Here is a 21,441-nt window from a genome sequence, read left to right as displayed (position 1 = left end):
AGTTACCCTGCTCCTGGTTCTGTTTGTGGATTGCGTTCATCTCTGCGAAGAGATAACGAATCCTTCTGAATCCTGTTCTGTTACCGTTTGTGGATTGCGTTCATCTCTGCAAAGAGATAACGAATCCTTCTGAATCCTGTTCTGTTACCATTTGTGGATTGCGTTCATCTCTGCGAAGAGGTAGCGACTCCTTCTGAGTCCTGTTCCCTGTATTGCTCCAGTCTAAGTCAGTGTTCCTGCTTATGTAATATATCGGTTCATTGCCGATATATACATATGTTAGTCAGACGTTACAAATACTTTCATTGATAGCTGTAATTGTAATACGCTAGGAAAACATACTTATTGTATTTTTGTCTGTGTTACGTTCATCTATCTTGATCCTGCTATTTCCTGACTATCCTGTCCTGTCTTTGTGAGGCACGCCATCGCTGCAAACGCATTGGCTGCCTCATTCCAGTCTGTCTTGTTGTGGACGCTTGCTGTCACTAAGTAGCGGCTAGCTAGCAAGCGTTCATTCTGTCTACCTGTCCTGATCTCCTCAGTTCTGGTTGATGCGCTCAGCGCTACTTTGCGCTGAGACGTTATAGCGAAAGCATTGTTTGTGGCTGTCGGATCTGCACCGGCTCTGTGCGCCACAATCTCCTTTTGGAGTCAGTCCTCCCCTCCACTATACTAGGGATAGCCTGTTTCCTTGTGCTAGTGTGTGTACCTCCTCCACGTCAGCTCATGCGTTGCATGCTGACTGTGGAGAATACACCACCAAGCTTTACATTATGAAAACCCCATTACCAATCCCCATTGTGGGGGGGATTCCCAGAAAGTATGACACTGTTAATTATGGTTCCTGTTCCTTTAAGAAATTTGAAGAACTTAACTCTGAAACAGAAAATGAGTTTTTCTCTGAATGTGCCAGGTTCCTGGCCAATCCCGATCTCCAAGCGACTCCTGTTTCAACCTGGGCACTCCAGCTAGTTTATATTTTGTTTAAAGGGCAATTGTTTCAGTGGGCATTTGATGTTCTCAATCATTCCGATTTGAAAGACAGACTGCTGGAATTTCTAGCGTTTGTGATCCATAAATGGTTGCGCATAGATCCATTGCCTTTTCCTCTAAATGAACTCCTGGCAGCAGGCCAATCAGCTTCCCCTTCAATTGTTTGCAAAAATGATCAGCAAGCAGAGAGTGTTCCTGATAATTTTCCTGCAGCTTTGAATAAATCACCAAAGGCAGCTGGGTCTAAGGCAAAACGCAAACGTTCTAAGAAACGTGTCCGATCTGCAGAGTCATTATCCTTAGCGACTGAGACCTATAATGAGATTCTGCCATTAACAGATAATGAAATGCAATTGTCTTTCAGGGGAGTTAAATGGACTTATGAGACTACTAATGAACTTTCCTCCCTGGCTAGGGAAAATAAAGATTTTTGTTTAAAAGAATTATCTGAGTATGATTATGAGGAGATATTACAGAGTATTGAACAAATCAACTTATTTGTGAACCAAGGGAAGTTTGCATACACTACAGTTCAACACTTGCTACAGATATTGGAGATTCTTAAGAATAAGGAATCTGCCAATCACCTGCTAATTAACCCTATACATGTGCCTGCCACAATCATATCTGCCAACTGTGATCAGCCTAAATGTTTCGCTGTTAAGTATGCATGGGATCCTCCATTCGAGAGGGGAGAGATGGAAGCCCTGGTCTGTGAATGGAAGAATGATTCAAGTTCATTTTGTCAATTTTACAGTGCAAAAAGTGAAATGGTATTGAATGCATGAATTAAGTCAGCCTATAACCTAATAGAGACTGGTGTGTGTAGGTATGACTGTGTGGCTCCTTTGATTGATGTGTGGGAACTGATTTTGGATGATTTTTATGTGACTCCGAAATTCGCAAATATGGCGTTCTGACCCGCCTGCTTCAGCACCTTTCGCTGATTCAGCAGGTGATTCGGAGCTCTTTTTGTGTGAAATTGAAGTTCCTGCAATTCCACCCTGTACCATGGATAACTCAGTGTTACTTCCCAGTAAAACAGAAGCCACTGATACTTTCTTAACCTTGCCTTGCACAAATTTCTCAGCAGAGAATCCAGAGGTCCTGCTGACTTCCGAGTCCAGTCTAGCCAGTACTCATGAGTCTTTGTTCAGTGAAACAGACACCAGAAAAATCTTGCCTGCCTCTGCAAACACTTCTGCAGAAATTACCTGTGTTAATAAAGTTCAACTCCTGTCTGATCCAGCAGATGCCAATAGATGCACTACATCAGTTTCCAAGTCCCAGCAATCCTGTCTAGAAACCTCAGAACCCCGGCATCTGAATTTTCCAATTTTACAAATGAATGGTGATTCAGATGCGCAAACATTGTGTCTTGATCTTCCTGTTTCTACACCTCGCTCTAGTTTCGTGAATAGCTCAGAGCATCTGCTATGTGAACCTGAAATCGCAGAATTATTACCTTGTTCAGAAAATGTTCCAGTAAATTTGCCCTGTATCGTGAATAGCTCAGAGCATCTGCTATGTGAACCTGAAATCGCAGAAGTATTACCTTGTTCAGAAAATGTTCCAGTAAATTTGCCCTGTATCGTGAATAGCTCAGAGCATCTGCTATGTGAACCTGAAATCGCAGAATTATTACCTTGTTCAGAAAATGTTCCAGTAAATTTGCCCTGTACCATGAATTGTGCAGTAGATCTCTCCAATGAAACTCAGGTCACAGAATCATTATGCTGTCCAGCAGGTGCTTCCATGGTTTTGCCCTGCAATATGGACTGTTCAGTGATCCTGTCCAGTGAAGCTGTGGTCGCAGAGTCTTATGCTTCACCCAGTACTTTGGATACTTCAAACCCTCTAGCAGAGGAGTCTGAGGCACTGCTTACCTCAGTTGGTGTTGCAGTAATATTCACTTGTCTAGCAGCTGTTTTGGAATTACAGTCTGCTCTAATAAAACTTGATGAATTTCTGCCCAGCAAAGCAGAAGCCATTGAAATATTGTCCTCGTCAGCAAGTGTGTTAGATACCTTGCCCTGTACACAGTCTGATTTAACCAATGTTGTTGAGTCCCTCTCCAGTGTTGTAACAGCCGAGGAACTCCAGCCCTGTCCTCTGAATGTTTCAGAAGTCTTGCCCTGTAACATGGATAATTCTGATTCTCTGGTCAAAATAATAGAAATCTCAGAATTTCAGTCCAGTCTGATGAGTGTTCCTGAAACCCAGCCCTGTATCCTGAAAGATTCTGGTTCTCTGGCCGCTGTGGCAGAGGTTCCAGAGTCCCCTTCCTGTCCAGGGAATTCCTCAGTTTTGCCTAGTCCAGTGGGGGCTGCTGCAATACTGACTTGTTCTGCAGCGCCTCATGAGCTCCAATCCAGTGTATTAGATGAGTCTCTGTCCCATCCAGAGGTAGTTGTGGAGTCCCTATCTGGTTCAGTGCATACATCAGAAGATTTGTCCTGTCTTGTTAGTGCCCCTGAATCTGATTTGTTACTGACTTTGCTGGAATCAGCGACATCTAAGTCTGATCCTGCATTCTCGTGTAAAAGTCCAGTAGTTGCGAAGTCTAGTCATGATGATTTTTTTTTGGCCAGTCCTGGTTTTGGTCCTGTCTTGGCTGACCCTGAGGCTCACAGTTCCTTGACATGCCCAGAGGTTTCTCTTGTGCCAGTGTGCCCAGATGTTCTTTGTGTGCCAGAATGCCTAAGTGTGTCTAAGGTGTTAGCGTGCTCTGATGCTTCCTTAGTGGGAACATGTTCTGATGTTGCCAGTCTGCCTGCATGCCCAGAGATGGTTCTGGTCCCTGAAAGCCCTGATCTTGATGTTTGTCCTTGTGGCCCTGACTCGGGAATTGCCCTAGGTTCCATAGGGGTTCTTGATAGTTCTCCATGTGAGCCTAAGGGGCATTCTGACCTATGGGGATCTCTTTGGAGCTTCAAGGTGTTCTGGGAGGTCTCTGAGAAAACTTGTCCTGGTGCCTTGGACTGGTTCAACAGTGGGTTTTGTGTTGGTAAAGACAGTCCCGGTGGGCATTGCAAAGGCTTTGGCGTTTTTGAACGGTTCCTGGAAGGCGGTGGGTATCGCTCAGGGAGTTTCGGAGGGCTTTCTTCTGGAAATCATGGTTCTGATGGGTGTCACACTGGGGCTTGTAGTACTGATGGGCATGGTTCTGTAGGTTCTGGTTCTGATGGGTCTAGTCTTGTGGGGACTGATTCTGGAATTCGGTCTTGCCGGGCTGTCCCGGTCATCATGAATTATCAGTCAGACTGTTTTGTTGGGAATTTCAGTTTTGAAAAGCGTCTGGAATCCGCTTTTAAGGGCGGGGGTACTGTCATGATCGCTGCTGCAGCAGGTATGGCTGGAAGTAGTAGTGCTGCAGCTCAGGTAGTTCTGATCTCTTTCCATGCAAGCTGCATAGCTTTGTCTGCCTTTCCCTGCTGTCAGCTTGTGACTGATTATCATTCACCTGTGTGGGAATCTGCATGTCTGCTCCCATTGGATGACCTCAGTATAAAGATCTGCTTCCTGCAGGACTCCTCGGGTTTTCATAGCTTCAGTTTAAGCCTGTCTTGCTGTCGCTTCAGCCCCCGATCGTGTTTCTTGTTCTAAAGATACTTTGCTGGTCTTTGCATCATATATTGGTTCATTGCCAATATATATGCATACCAGCACGTTTATTATTTTCCTTGTATTCGTGTTACGTTGATACATCAGTGTCGCTGATGTATACGTACACGAACTGTTTATATCCTGTGTGCAGTTAGTCAGCTTTCCAGCACGTTTTGGTAGGTTGCGCGTTCCGTGATCACCCGTGCTGAGGTAGTTACCCTGCTCCTGGTTCTGTTTGTGGATTGCGTTCATCTCTGCGAAGAGATAACGAATCCTTCTGAATCCTGTTCTGTTACCGTTTGTGGATTGCGTTCATCTCTGCAAAGAGATAACGAATCCTTCTGAATCCTGTTCTGTTACCATTTGTGGATTGCGTTCATCTCTGCGAAGAGGTAGCGAATCCTTCTGAGTCCTGTTCCCTGTATTGCTCCAGTCTAAGTCAGTGTTCCTGCTTATGTCATATATCGGTTCATTGCCGATATATACATATGTTAGTCAGACGTTACAAATAGTTTCATTGATAGCTGTAATTGTAATACGCTAGGAAAACATACTTATTGTATTTTTGTCTGTGTTACGTTCATCTATCTTGATCCTGCTATTTCCTGACTATCCTGTCCTGTCTTTGTAAGGCACGCCATCGCTGCAAACGCATTGGCTGCCTCATTCCAGTCTGTCTTGTTGTGGACGCTTGCTGTCACTAAGTAGCGGCTAGCTAGCAAGCGTTCATTCTGTCTACCTGTCCTGATCTCCTCAGTTCTGGTTTATGCGCTCAGCGCTACTTTGCGCTGAGACGTTATAGCGAAAGCATTGTTTGTGGCTGTCGGATCTGCACCGGCTCTGTGCGCCACAATCTCCTTTTGGAGTCAGTCCTCCCCTCCACTATACTAGGGATAGCCTGTTTCCTTGTGCTAGTGTGTGTACCTCCTCCACGTCAGCTCATGCGTTGCATGCTGACTGTGGAGAATACACCACCAAGCTTTACAACAGCCTTCGATCATTGGAAAAACGAAACCATCAGAATCGAAAAAAAAACGAAACCGTGGGTGGTGATATTAACCGTACGATCGATTATTTCGGGATCAAATAGGACAAAAGGCACAATCGAAACGAAGGTTTAAACGAAGGCAAAAACGAAACGTGTATTCCCAGCATTAAAGCAGTGTTCCCCAACCCTGTCCTCAAGGCCCACCAACAGTGCATGTTTTGTAGAAATCCACAAAAGTAGTTAATCAGCTCTGCTGAGACACTAATTACATCACCTGTGAATGTTGTGGTTTTCTGTAAAACTTGTACTGTTGGTGGGCCTTGAGGACAGGGTTGGGGAACACTGCCTTAAAGGGCCCCATGACATAATTTGCCAAGTGGCGTGTTTATTGTCTTATCTGGCCCACCTCCTGAATTGTTGGTTTTTAATTGTTTTTAATGTGATTTTTCATTAAAGATGGATTTAGTTTTTACTATTCCAGTTTGGTGCAGTATGTTTTTGAGGTGTTCTTTTCCCCAATAGTGCAGTCCCTGGTACTGAATCTTAGCTGTGTGAGCTGTTGGACTTCCTTTTCTCTCTTTAACCGTACTCCAGACACAAAGACTAAACCAGAGCCATTTCTGACCTATTTGGTTCCACAAGCACAACATCCTGTAACCCCCCCCCCCCGTTTCCACATACGCACACACTCTATGGAGAGGGAAGGGGAGAAGATGAGTGGGGTAGCATTAGGCAAGGATTACCCAATGGGACAATGGAAAGCTGCAAATATAACAGGGGCACTGCAGCTGAAATATACTTTGTTTTGTACTGCAAACAGCATTTCATTAATATGGAGGGCGCAGAACTGTACACTATAAGGTACCACTGGCTTTTGCCACACAAACAGGCCTGCAATAAAGTGTGCATTAGCTCCTATGACAACATTTTTTAGGTAGGTGCGTTTGTGTGTGAATGTGTGTGTATCATGTACTGCCTTTAAAACAACTGTTACAGCATTATTAACACAGTGAATCTGTACAGTTCATTAAGCAGGATTACCTCTCAGGAAAGAGACTTTTCCTAAAGGATTTTGTTAGGATAGTTTTGTATCTCACCCTTGAAGCAGTAAAACAGAGTGTGCGGAGTGAAAGGGATCAGAGGAAACTGTGGCGGTTCTTTATTTAAACCTGCTGTTTTAGAGGTTTTGTGTGGAAGGTTTCTGGGGGTTACCTTGTGTCTGGTGCTGTGACAAAACAACTTGTTTAGTGTGTGGCTCTGTAACCTTTATAGGCTGTTAACACACTATATACCAGAGGATGGTGTGTCTGCATTATATAATTGAAAAACCCTTTATGCAGCAGTTCTTGTCTGCAGCTGTGCACCATACATACATAAAACCTCATACACCTCTAGCTTCTGGTTACCAAATTGATTCGAGATCTTAAAGGAAACCATTAAGAAAAAAAGTGCTGCAAATGGTTACTCATCTTTGGGTATCACATGACCACACCTGATCAATCCCCCTAGTGCAGTGATGGCTAACCTTGGCACTCCAGCTGTGCTGGAACTACAAGTCCCATGAGGCATTGCAATACTCTGACAGCTCTAAGCATAACTCGGGGAGGCAGAGGCATGATGGGATTTGTAGTTTTGTCACAGCTGGAGTGCCAAGGTTAGCCATCACTGCCCTAGTGTCTGAATCAGGAGAAGAGGAAATGAGCTGCACATTTGTCTCTCTCTCTCTCTCTCTCACACACACACACACACACACACACACACTCACACTCACACACACACACACACACACACACACACACACACACACACACACACACACACACACACACACACACACACACACACACACACACACACACACACACACACACACACACACACACACACACACACACACACACACACACACACACACACACAGGAATGCACACACACATACACATATGCACGCACGCACGCACGCACGCACGCACACACACACACACACACACACTAATAAAAGGCATGCTATTTGGTACTGGCAAGTATCAGCCTGCATAGTGGATAATGCTGTTTAACCCTTTAGCAGCCAAGTTATTTAGAGACTTGCAAGTGCTCCAGGCCAATTTATTTTAGCACATTTTTTTAAATGTATTTGTTACATTTCCTTGCTTCTAATTAGTACTGCTGTAGTGTGTATTTATGGCCACTTGTCACTGGGGGCAGTGTGAGACAATAACAGAGGACTTCTGCTTTCAGTTTCTATATTTTCTGCTGGCAAAGAGACATCAAAGCATTCCAAGAATTTACAGCACAGCACGTTCTGCAGACTGAGGTTCAAAAGCAGTGCACTTATCTCAAACGTGATAACTCTATGGAAGCTGCTAATGGGTTAAAATGCTACAAATGCAGCTGTATAATGTTTGCCAAAACATTGCCGGGCATTGCACTACATGGCCAAACCATGTTTACTTGATAAATGCTGTGGGTGGCGTACTGACCATGCAGTGAACAGGAATATGTTTTCCCTTTTCATTACAGTTGGGCTGGTAGTGACGTCTGATGTGCTGAAAGCCACTGAAGTCAGCAAACTGCACATCGTGGCTGCTCAGTGGTGGGCAGGAGGCCTGGAGATCGTGGCTGTGTGAAGCCAAGCGGCCACAAATTGAAATCCCTCAGATTCTTAATGTGGAAGTCAAAATAAACTGATGAGATTACACCATCTAGCAGTGGCTGGATGGTGTAATGGTTAAGGGCTCTGCCTCTGACGCAGGCGACCTGGGTTCAAATCTCGGCTCTGCCTGTTCAATAATCCAGCACCTATTCAGTAGGAGACCTTAGGCAAGTCTCCCTAACACTGCTACTGCCTATAGAGCGCGTCCTAGTGGCTGCTGCTCTGGCGCTTTGAGTCCGCCAGGAGAAAAGCGCGATATAAATGTTATTTGTCTTGTGGGATTTACAGTTGAATCTAGAGAAAGCACCCAAAATAAGATTTACTGGAGTTACAGATAATTTTGCTTTTACAGATTAAAATGTTAGATTTGAAACTTGAACTTTTCTGTGGCATCTGCTGCTCCATTGTTTTTTGGTTTATTCATCCTTCATGCAAAATAATGGTGATCTACTACATACCTCCCAACTTTTTGAGATGAGAAAGAGGGACACTTCAGCCACACCCCTGCCACACCCCTAATCACCTTCCGCCACACATCTAGTCACGCATTCCATAAAGATTTCATAAGAAAAATATTTTGTTTTATAATTCAAACCACACTGGTCCTTTCTCTCCTGGTTCATTTTCCCTCACAGTAACATTTTAAAATTAGTAATATATCAATTTAAAGGATGGGAATAAAGTTTAGAGTCAATCAAACACACTTTTTAGTAGAGAAGTCTTATTCTGGTGTATAGCCCAGGAAAATCTTCTCAAAAGTCGGGGGTCGTCTTATACACCGGGTGTCGTCTTATAGGGTGAGTGCTGAAACTTCAGAGCTGGACTGGAGAATCTATGGTTGCCTCGTACGGTGGGGGGAGCTCAAAAATGTCCACGGCCACATCCCCACCGTATGCGGTGACCATATGAAAGCAGCAAGGGCGGTGCTGTACAAGTATGGTAGAAGACAATCCACTCACCAGGATTCCTGGAAAGAAGTGATTTAACGCGGTCCTAATGAGGTGAGGGGGCACCTCACTGGGAAGGCTTTGTAAACAACAACCAGCCAATCCCCGGTAAGGTACAGCATGATTGGTTGGTTGTTATATACTGGGCCCTACATACAGTACAGCACCAGTATCTGTACCTGTTCATATAGTATAGCACCAGTACATACAGTACAGTATAGAAATGTTCAACAGTCAAGAGGGGTAGTCTTACAGGGCGAGTATATCCCCAAAACCCCAAAATATATTTTAACTGGAAAAGTCATCCTATTCGCCGGAATATATGGTGTATATATACACCATATTTTTAATATATATATATATATTTATATACATACATATATGTATATATATATATTTATATATATATATTTATATATATATATATATGTGTGTATATATATATATATTTATATACATACATATATATATGTATATATATATATATATATATATATATATATATATATATATATATATATATATATATATATATATATATATATATATGTATATATATATATATATTTATATACATACATATATATATGTATATATATATATATATATATATATATATATATATATATTTACATAGAAAGAGGGACAAAGTCCTGAAAGAGGGACAAATGAGGAGGAAAGAGGGACAGAGGGACAGGGCTCCCAAAGAGGGACTGTCCTTCCAAAAGAGGGACAGTTGGGAGCTATGCTACTAAACTCCTTATCAGTTTTCTGTCATGAGTGTATTCACAGCCACACAAAAAATGACATGACCTCAATATTATCATGGAGAATTAAAATTGCAATATGACTTCACCTAACAGTTCCACACACTTACCTCAACATGATAGAAGTCATTTCAAATACAGTAAATCAGGCCCTCGGATTTAGTGCTGCAGCCAATGCCCTATGGTATGCAGATCACACATTAATTTTCCTGTTTCTGGCTCATGTTGTGTAAATGACCTTAGTGAAAGCCAGTGCATGTGTTGCTGTGTGAGAATTATGTGGAATGTCAGTGAGTTGTTTTCCTGTCAGATTTGACATGTGGAATGTGAAGTAAATTGAGGCACTTTTTCTTCGTAGCTCACATGCAGATACTGAAATTGTAAGGGTGATGACCTTTGTCTGTTAGCCATGCTATTACTCACCTGTGTTTGTTAGAAGCACGTTTTTATCAGGATAATACACTACTGCTAATTCTGTGTTTGTTAGTTACTCTTTTTTGTTTAGATTACATAGTTATGTAAAGTTACAGACTACCCAGAAAGCTCATGGTGAACCAGAACTCCTAGAAGTGTGTAAGGGGCTTCAAAGTACCAAAAAGCCCTCTTACTAAAGTGTTATGCAAAGCAAAAGTCTGCCTTCTTAAAACAGAAGGTATTTGCAATAATTTTGGTGGGAGTGAGCATATGATGTCTCCCACAATGCATCACTGCTGATCATCCTTTGTTGTCCCTGTAAGCTAACCACCCCTCCAGAACCGCTGGAATGCAATGATGTGTCAGCTTGTTAATTATACAGAGCCACAATAATGCAACAATTGTTATGTAAGAAATACATGCACTTTCCAGGAGTAATAGAGATGCTGCTGGTTCTTACTGGAAAGGAAATTATTATTATTTATTTGAAGGAAACCTGAGATGTCCTAATATAAGGATTTTATACTCACTCGGGGCTTTCTCCTGCCCCATGAGCATGGATGCGCCCCTCGCCATCCACCCGCATACGCACTCGGACGGGCCGTGCATGCGCAGAAGAGCCGACTAGCGCAACTGAGCAGGATTACCGGGACTGATTGCGGCTGACTGGAGGCATCTGGGAGGACGGCGAGCAATACGTCTGTGATCATGGGGCTGTTGGAAGGCTCGGGTGAGTATAACATTTTTATTTTAGGACATCTCTGGTACACTTTAAATGATTCAAGTATCATGGAACTCTATGCTGACCTTTTATATCTATACTGATCTACTGATATACTGAGTACAGTATATTAAAGGATACCCGAAGTGACATGTGACATAATGAGATAGATGTGTACGTACATTGCCTAGTACACACATAACTATGCTGTGTTCCTTCTTTCTTTCTCTGTCTGAAAGAGTTAAATATCAGGTACATAAGTGGCTGACTCAGTCCTGAAAGAGTTAAATATCAGGTATGTAAGTGGCTGACTCAGTCCTGACTCAGACAGGAATTGACTACAGTGTGACCCTCATGGATAATAAATTCCAACTATAAAACACTTTCCTAGCAGAAAATCGCTTCTGAGAGCAAGAAAGAGACGAAAAGGGGAATTTCTTATCAGTGAGGGTCACACTGTAATCACTTCCTGTCTGAGTCAGGACTGAGTCAGCCACTTACATACCTGATATTTAACTTTTTCAGGCAGAGAAAGAAAAAAAGGAACATGGCCTAGTAATTTGTGTGCTAGGCACTGTACATACACATGTCTATCTTATCATGTCACATGTCACTTCGGGTATCCTTTAAAGCCAATTTCAGAGTATAGTATATCAGTGGCGTACCTAGGGCATTTGGCACCCGGTGCTGGGTATTAAAAGACAACACCCCCCCTTAAAAAATGGGCGTGGCCACAACCTGCGGCGTGCTTTGCGCGTCGCGGCGAAAAATGGGCGTGGTAATTACCAGATGAGGGAGGAGCTAACTAATTTAAATTATTAGCTAGTATATAGCTAATAATCCAAACATTTGTATAGCGCTTTTCTCCTTTCGGACTCAAAGCGCTCAAGAGCTGCAGCCACTGGGACGCGCTCAGGAGGCCACCATGCAGTGTTAGGGAGTCTTGCCTTGAACTCCTTACTGAATAGGTACTTGACCTAGCCAGGATTTGAACCCTGGTCTCCCATGTCAAAGGCAGAGTTCTTAAACAGTACACTATCCAGCTAGTATAATTGCCCCCAGTATAGCTAGTACAGTTGCCCCCAGTGAAACTAGTTGCCCCCAATGAAGTTAGTATAGTTGCCCCCAGTATAGCTAGCTAGTTTAGTTGCCCCCAGTATAGCTAGCTAGTATAGTTGCCCCCAGTATAGTTGCCCCCAGTATAGCTAGTATAGTTGCCCCAGTATAGCTAGTATAGTTGCCCCCAGTATAGCTAGCTAGTTTAGTTGCCCCCAGTATAGTTTCCCCCAGTATAGCTGGTATAGTTGCCCCCAGTATAGCTAGTATAGTTGCCCCCAGAATAGCTAGTATAGTTGCCCCCAGAATAGCTAGTATACTTGCCCCCAGAATAGCTAGTTTAGTTGCCTCCAGTATAGCTAGTTTAGTTGCCCCCAATATAGCTGGTATAGTTGCCCCCAGAATAGCTGGTATAGTTGCCCCCAGAATAGCTAGTATAGTTGCCCCCAGTATAGCTAGTATAGTTGCCCCAGTAAAGCTAGTATAGTTGCCCCCAGTATAGCTAGTATACATAGTTACATAGTTACATAGTTATTTTGGTTGAAAAAAGACATACGTACAACCAGTACAAAGTACAAATCCAGCCTGCTCCCTCACATATCCCTGTTGATCCAGAGGAAGGCGAAGAAACCCTTACAAGGCATGGTCCAATTAGCCCCAAAAGGGAAAAATTCCTTCCCAACTCCAGATGGCAATCAGATAAAATCCCTGGATCAACATCATTAGGCATAACCTAGTAATTGTAGCCATGGATGTCTTTCAACGCAAGGAAAGCATCTAAGCCCCCTTTAAATGCAGGTATAGAGTTTGCCATAACGACTTCCTGTGGCAATGCATTCCACATCTTTATCACTCTTACTGTAAAGAACCCTTTCCTAAATAAATGGCTAAAACTTTTTTCCTCCATGCGCAGATCATGTCCTCTAGTCCTTTGAGAAGGCCTAGGGACAAAAAGCTCATCCGCCAAGCTATTATATTGCCCTCTGATGTGTTTCTACATGTTAATTAGATCTCCTCTAAGACGTCTTTTCTCTAGACTAAATAAACCCAGTTTATCTAACCTTTCTTGGTAAGCGAGACCTTCCATCTCACGTATCAATTTTGTTGCTCGTCTCTGCACCTGCTCTAAAACTGCAATATCTTTTTTGTAATGTGGTGCCCAGAACTAAATTCCATATTCCAGATGTGGTCTTACTAGAGAGTTAAACAAGGGCAATATTATGCTAGCATCTCGAGTTTTTATTTCCCTTTTAATGCATCCCAAAATTTTGTTAGCTGCAGCTGCAGCGGCTTGGCATTGAGTACGATTATTTAACTTGTTGTCGATGAGTACTCCTAAGTCCTTCTCCAAGTTTGATGTCCCCAACTGTATCCCATTTATTTTGTATGGTGCTAGACCATTGGTACGACCAAAATGCATGACTTTACATTTGTCAACATTGAATTTCATCTGCCATGTATGTGCCCATATAGCCATCCTATCCAGATCCTGTTGCAATATGACACTATCTTCCTGAGAGTTGATGATTCTGCACAATTTTGTATCATCTGCCAAAATAGCAACATTGCTCACTACTGCATCTACTAGGTCATTAATAAATAAATTGAAGAGCACTGGACCCAGTACAGACCCCTGTGGGACCCCACTACTAACAGTCTCCCATTTTGAGTACGATCCATTGACCACAACTCTTTGTTTTCTGTCCATTAGCCAGTTCCCTATCCATGCACACAAACTCTTCCCCAGTCCTTGCATCCTCAACTTTTGCACCAGACTTCTGTGGGGAACAGTGTCGAAGGCCTTTGCAAAGTCCAAGTATATCACATCTACAGCATTCCCAATATCCATATTAGCATTCACTACCTCATAAAAGCTGAGCATGTTAGTCAAACAGGACCTGTCTTTAGTAAACCCATGTTGATGCTGAGAAATAAGATTATTTTCTACTATGAAGTCATGTATAGTATCTCTTAGTAACCCCTCAAATAGTTTGCATACAACTGATGTTAAGCTTACAGGTCTATAATTTCCTGGATCTGATTTTTTTGCCCTTCTTAAATAATGGGAAAACGTGGGCTGTACGCCAATCCACTGGGACTCTGCCAGTTGCAAGAGAGTCACAAAAGATAAGATAAAGGGGTTTATCTATAACTGAACTTAATTCCCTTAGGACACGAGGATGCATGCCATCCGGGCCAGGTGCCTTGTCTATTTTTAATTTATTTAGTCTTGCCTTTACTTCTTCCTGCGTTAAGTATTTAATATTACAGTTAGAAGATTGAGACTCTTCTGCCTCTGTAATTTGCAACAGTGCTGTTTCCTTTGTGAAGACAGAAGCAAAGAAAGCATTTAATAACTCTGCCTTACCTTGGTCATCCACCATTGAGTTCCCCCCCTCATCCTTTAGGAGTCCTATACAGTCAACCTTTCTTTTTTTAGAGTTGATGTACTTGTAAAACTTTTTGGGGTTAGATTTGATATCCCTAGCGATTTGATTTTCAGCTTCGATCTTTGCCAGCCTAATTTCTTTTTTACAATTTTTATTGCACTCCTTATAATTGCTTAGTGCAGCCTTGGTCCCCTCCTGTTTTAGGACCTTATAGGCATTCCTTTTCCTCTTCATTTTATCCCTAACCTTCCTATTCATCCATAGAGGCCTTTTTTATTCCTAGACATTTTGTTTCCATATGGGATATACATACTACAATATGCCATTTCCCTTCAGTGTCCTCCCCTTGTAGTACATTTTCCCAGTTCACCAAACTTAGTGCCTGCCTAATTTGATTGAACTTTGCTTTTCTAAAATTCATAGTTTTAGTGGTCCCGCTGCCCCGTGGCCTATCAGTCACAAGATCAAACGTTATCATGTTGTGATCACTATTTCCCAAATGTTCTTGAACCTGCACATTTGATACATTATCTTGTCTATTAGAAATGATCAGATCCAGTAACGCATTCCCCCTAGTTGGTTCCGTTACCTTCTGAGTCAAGTAATTGTCCTGTAGTGCTGCCAGAAATCTGCTGCTTTTACCAGAATGGGTAGCCTCAATACCCCAGTCAATGTCTGGAAAGTTGAAGTCGCCCATAATTATTTATGACCTCATTTTTACTTGCAGCTTTTTCAATCTGCTGTAGTAATCGCAGTTCTGCAGCTTCATTAATATGAGGTGGTCTGTAGCATACCCCAATAAGCAATTGGCAACTTTTATTTCCACCATGAATATTTACCCAAACGGACTCCACATCTTCGCAATCTATTTCCATCTCATCGTTGAGGACAGCTGTAAAAGAATTCTTAACAAAGAGACAAACCCCTCCACCTTTTTTCCCTGTTCTATCCCTCCTAAACACATTGTATCCTTTTAAATTAGCTATCCAGTCATGGCTTTCATCCATCCATGTCTCGGTTATTCCCACAATGTCATAGCCTTTGTCATTCAGAATGAACTCTAGTTCGTCTATTTTATTTGCAAGGCTCCGAGCATTGGTTAGTCTAAGCTGCTTAGTGAATTGAGGCCAATGTACATTGTTTAAAAGGAAATAAATATGGTAGCCTCCATATGTCTCTCACCTCACAATCCTTTTAATATGGACCACGCTGGCAAACATACAGAGTCTGATCCTGAAGGAAAAGCTTGTGTGGACTTTCAAGAAATCCTTTGATATTTTCAGGGAAAAGAAAAAGAAAAAAAGAAAAAGCAATTATGTATTAGACAAGACAAATAACATTTATATTGCGCTTTTCTCCTGGCGAACTCAAAGCACCAGAGCTGCAGCCACTAGGACGTGCTCTATAGGCAGTAGCAGTGTTAGGGAGACTTGCCTAAGGTCTCCTACTGAATAGGTGCTGGCTTACTGAACAGGCAGAGCCAAGATTTGAACCCTGGTCTCCTGCGTCAGAGGCAGAGCCCTTAACCATTACACCATCCAGCCACTCATTTTGTAAAATTACTAATTTGTGAACAACCTACATGGTATACACAAACTGCAGATGTAAATGGTCATAGTTAAAGAGGAACTGTAACGTCAAAACGTCCCCTGGGGGGTACTCACCTCGGGTGGGGGAAGCCTCCGGATCCTAATGAGGCTTTCCACGCCGTCCTCCGTCCCTCAGGGGTCTCGCTGCAGCCCTCCGTGCAAAATGACGTCATTATTTACCTTCCCGGCTCCTGCGCAGGCACTCTAACGGCTGTCGGCTCCGAAGTAGGCGGAAATACCCGATCGCTGTCGGGTCTGCTCTACTGCGCAGGCGCAAGTTTCCGGCGCCTGCGCAGTAGAGCGGACCCGACTGAGATCGGGTATTTCCGCCTACTTCGGAGCCGAGAGCAGCCACAGTGCCCCCGCTGGAGCCAGCAAAGGTAAATATTGAATTTACAGTCGGGTCTGTCGCCGGCTGTTCGGAGGGCTGCAGCGAGACCCCTGTGGGACAGAGGACGGCGTGGGAAGCCTCATTAGGATCCGGAGGCTTCCCCCACCCGAGGTGAGTACCCCCCAGGGGATGTTTTTGATGTTACAGAGTCTCTTTAACTTTCACACCTATGTAAGGGAGAAGACAATATAGATGTTAAGTTTTCCAGCACTTAGTTTAATCGGTACAGCTATGTTTTTGCATCAAATATTCTAAAACTGCAATCAATCCATATACGTAAAAAAAAATTAAATATACTGTGCAGATAATTAAGCAGGATGTAAACACTGGTGGTGCGCTCCTTTAATACAACACACCAATAAGGTTAAAAAAGTCAGTTAAAGACCATACAAGTCCATACACCTCATTGCAATTCTCTATGGATATCCTCTTTGGAGCGGTTCAATGACAATCTAATAAGGAAGACCACCACCACACCCCAAGCCGTGACAACTCACCCTTAAGAAATGACCTTCTGTTAGATAGGTCTGCAGCGCCTATGGAAACATCTGACCAACCCCCGCCTTAATAGGGATCCTCTTCAATCTGGTCCTTAATGCCAGACTTCAAGAAGTCTAAAAAAAAAAACTGATGTAACAATAGAACCCCCCCCCCCCTTCCCCGAACACCCGTGTCTCATGGTGGGGCCAAAGAGTGAGAACTGGGGACAGTGGTCCTGTACAACGCAGAGTGGAAGTGGAGCAGAGAGTTATACATGACCTGCTCCCGGTGGTGATGCAATACGTGATACCGTTTTTTCCTGCTTCCAGATGCTGCTTTACAGCAGAACACTCTCTGCTGCCATTTGCCAGCTCCTGATCACATGACCTGCACAGGGTTTGTAGACCAAGGGTGCCTCATGCTGTCATTCTTGCAGGGGAGCCCTATTAAGTCTAGTTAGGCCCCTTTTAGCGGTCCTTCGTTTTAGTTTGCATTTTAGGGCTCGGTTAATGGGTGCTGTAATAATGCATATTTCACAGCAGGAAAGCATGTAGCAAAGCATCTTATTGCTGTAATTTGGGAAATTAAAGGGCTGTTCTCAAAGTAAAATTGATTATGGGCAAAAATCCAGCCACTGTTCCTGAACAGGAAAGGAACAGCTGAAAAGAAATGTCAAGCTCCATTGTTTCACAAATACCAGATGTATTAATGCCTGATTACTGTGTTAGAAAAACAGTTCACTAATGAGAGAAATTTTCAATGTTACCCGTATTCACTACAGATGTCCAATGATGCGATCTTCTAAAAATTCTATTTTTTTTCTTTTTTTGATTAGCTTTAGGCCTAGTTCTCACTACAAATAGCAAGCACACTTGCAACTGCTAAGTGCTTTTGTAGGCCCTTTTGTGAAGTGATAGTGTTTTTGTGCGATTTGTGGGTTATTTTTGAAAGTGAGTTTGTATGCATTTATGTTTTGCGAATTGCAATTTTGTGTTTGCAAACAAACAGGTAGTGCACTCTTTGACCTGGAACTAAAAGTCTTTAAAAGAAAATTTGTCTGAAAAACTCTCACAAAATCACAGTTCAAAGCACTGTGCGATTTTTCCTATGCCTTGCATTGAAGCGCAATCACCCAGAAAATGGTTCAGGACTGGGATTTGGGATTGGAAAGAAATCGCATCTCTCATGTGAAAACACTCACATTGGATTTCATTGCACAGCACTTTTAAAAACGCTAGTGATTTAAAAAAAAAAAAAAAAAAGATAAAGGTTATTTGAACTAAAAAATAGGCACCAGTGGACACCTCTTAGTAGTGCATTGAGATCAATATGTGAATATGATCTAATGCCCCGTTTTACAAATCATCCTGCATGTAAAAGTCAGATTTTCTGATCTATAATATGAAACCAGAAAAGATAGATATTTCCACTCTCATTTCCATTCTCAGGCACAAACCAGCTCTAGGCGTTAAATAATACTGGCAGCACCTTCTGGTAAATCCAACTCTTTACTTTTCTGTAGTCTAGGTTACAATAACACATTCTTGTTTTTGCTCACTGAGGCGTAATAAATCTGAGCAAATTGGTCTTATAATTATGACTAGTCTGACACTGTTAATTGTGATTATTGTGTGCTTTCGCCCCTCATGTAGGACGGATTTCTGTGTCCATAAAGATGAACCATGTGATACAGTTGGTGAGTGAAATTAGATTTACTTATATTATAAGTGTGACTTTTTCTCTCTGCTCACCTTTACATATGGTTAAAAACCTTGACTTCACAAATTCTGATTGCATTGTACATGGTAATTAAATAATGATTTTATTGTGTTTTTGTGCTTGAGTGTTTTAACATTATTCATTTTTTTTTATTATTCTTTTTTTTTTTTTGCATAAGCAGTGCTTGCAGCTTACCAGTATTTTAAGGAGACACTGAAGTGAAAAAAATATGATATGATTTGTATGTGTAGTACAGCTAAGAAATAAAAAATTAGGGGCAGAGACATAAGTCTAATCTTGTTTCCCATGCAGGAAGAGTTAAAGAGACTCTGTAACAAAATGTTCATCCTTATTTCTTCTATCCTATAAGTTCCTATGCCTGTTCTAATGTGCTCTGGCTTACTGCAGCTTTTCCTACTTGCATAGTGACTGTATTATCTCTGTTATATGATCTAATCTTCTCTCCTCTGTCGGCTCTGTTGGGCTGAGGCACTCAGACTGGAATGTGCATGGCTGCTTGTGATTGGATAGAAGCTATACACACCCTCTCCAGGCCCCCTGCAGGCTCTGTGTGACTCACACACTCTGGTTATGTGAGCCTATCACAAGCTGGTTAATTTGTTTGTAAACGCTGCCTAAAACTGGCAATTACACGCCAGGTTTGCAGCAGAGAGTGGCAGAAACAGCACAGAGGGTCCCAGGAGAACATAATGAAGAGAATGGTATGTTTTTTTTTGTTGTAAGAATTTTAGAGTACAGATTCTCTTTAAGAAATGCCAGTTGTTATCTATGCAAAAGAGCACTTGAGCTCCACGACTTTCAAAGTCGCAGAGAGCTCTGTCTTCTGAAGCTTGTTATCTCAAGTGCAGAGGACAGTTCAAAACTTCACAAGCCTGCTCTGTAAAATCATTTAGAATGCTGAATAGTGTGTAAACTGCAAATATTAGAGAATGATGCAATGTTATAAAAAACAACAACAATATAACTGAAAATAAAAATATGAGAAAATTCTCTTTGCTACTAATGTTCTAGTAATTATCCGTACTACACAACCAATTCACTATATCATAATTTTTTCCGCTTCAGTGTCTCTTTAAAATAGAGTAAAGTCAGTTATGCTACATTAGTGAGGAGAGCCTCATTTCAAAGCAATTTACCCACACTTACATAAAAAAACTGTAGTGAAAATAAAGTAATAAAATTGCTTTAAACAAATAGTAATAATTTATAAATTGCTTTTCGTAAAAAAAATTCATCATCCTGATTTACAGTCTAAAATTCATCACAGGTGGCAACATCTTTACTCCTGTCAGGTGCAGCTTTGCGGAATGTTTGGTTACTGAGAGTTCTCAAGCCAGTACAAAATATACCTGGTGTCCCAGAATGCTAAACAGCCTAGGCTAAGAATCACTGGGAGGACTGGGCTACATTTAATAGATTACAATGTATAACTATAGGAAACATATCTGCTGCTGAAACCAGGAAAATGACCTTAAAGGGAACCTTAACTGAGAGTGATATGGATGTTTCCTATTAAATAATACCAGTTGCTTGGCAGTCCTACTGATCTCTTCAGCTAAAGTAGTGGCTGAATCACAGACCTGAGACAAGCATGCAGCTAATCCAGTCTGACTTCAGTCAGAGCACTTGATCTGCATGCTTGTTCAGGGGATGTGGCTAAAAGTATTAGAGACACAGGATCAGCAGGAGGATCAGGCAACTGGTTTTATCTTAAAAAGGAAAAATCCATATCCTTCACAGTTTAGGTTCCCTTTAAACGTGGGTACCCCGAATAATTTACTGCATTCTACTATATGTAATTACAGAACCTTAGTCTATAAATAGTTGTGCTTCCAAAGATAAGTACTTTTATCGTGGTTCACCCCCTGGGTGGTTCTGAGTATAAAATGCTGCTACTCACCTCATTTCTATCATAGTTTGGGTAAAGAGGTACCCCAGTGTGAATAAAATTGAAATAAAAACAAGATAAAATGGAAAAAATTAGGTGGCTTTGATCAATGACGAGATCTTTGTATAAACAAATAAATATTTATTTAGCACAGGCAACGCATTTCACGGGCCTAAGCCCGCTTCCTCAGGCCAATAACCGTGCCTAAAAAACGCAATTTACAATGCTTACTATATACGGGTTTTTTTTTTTTTTTAGAACAACATGCATAATGCAAACAGATAAATACAAAATTATTCAGTAAACGAATTATTCAGTAAACAAAGTAACTTCAGCTCTGTCTTCTCCCTGTGCGCTGCTATAGCCGTAATTCCTATTACGGCCTATGGTGCCTCCGGCTGCGCCCAAATCTCCTGCGCTGGTTTCAGCGTGTTCGCGTACTGCTGCCGTTATAATTATTATTAATATTACCAGAAACTCCATTACTCCCACATACATATGTTTCCCCAACTACTTTCATAGGTCCTCTGCCGTCCTGCGCTGTCTGCAGCTCCGGTACCGGGTCCCTGCACTTTTGTCATCACGGCCAGTCTACGCAGGAGAAGTATCTCTCCAACGGCTGCTGGAGAGATACGCAAACAGCGCACTTCTCTTGCGCTAGACTTGGTCCGACTGACGAAGTGTGGGGACCCGGTACCGGAGCTGCAGACAGCGGAGGACGGCGGCGTGGGAACGATCCAGGCGGATGGGGCTGGAGGAAGCTCCAGGTATGTATAAAATCTTTTTATTTTGTCAGCTCTGGTACACTTTAGGCT

General features: G+C 42.2%; 1 protein-coding gene across 1 annotated transcript in view; it reads left to right on the top strand.

The window, feature by feature from the left end:
* The window catches only part of ADAMTS19 (ADAM metallopeptidase with thrombospondin type 1 motif 19), a 245,618-nt gene that overhangs the window by 82,963 nt on the left and 141,214 nt on the right, over nucleotides 1-21,441 (top strand). The window contains exon 7 of the mRNA XM_068256553.1: nucleotides 18,651-18,694. Coding sequence (XP_068112654.1) covers nucleotides 18,651-18,694 — 44 coding nt within the window. The remainder of the gene's footprint in view (nucleotides 1-18,650; nucleotides 18,695-21,441) is intronic.

The sequence above is a fragment of the Hyperolius riggenbachi genome, chromosome 1, assembly GCF_040937935.1.
Source record: "Hyperolius riggenbachi isolate aHypRig1 chromosome 1, aHypRig1.pri, whole genome shotgun sequence".
In the NCBI taxonomy this organism is placed as follows: Eukaryota; Metazoa; Chordata; class Amphibia; order Anura; family Hyperoliidae; genus Hyperolius; species Hyperolius riggenbachi.
The sequence above is the reverse complement of the archived record's forward strand: the minus strand, read 5'-3'. Positions and strand labels throughout refer to the sequence as shown.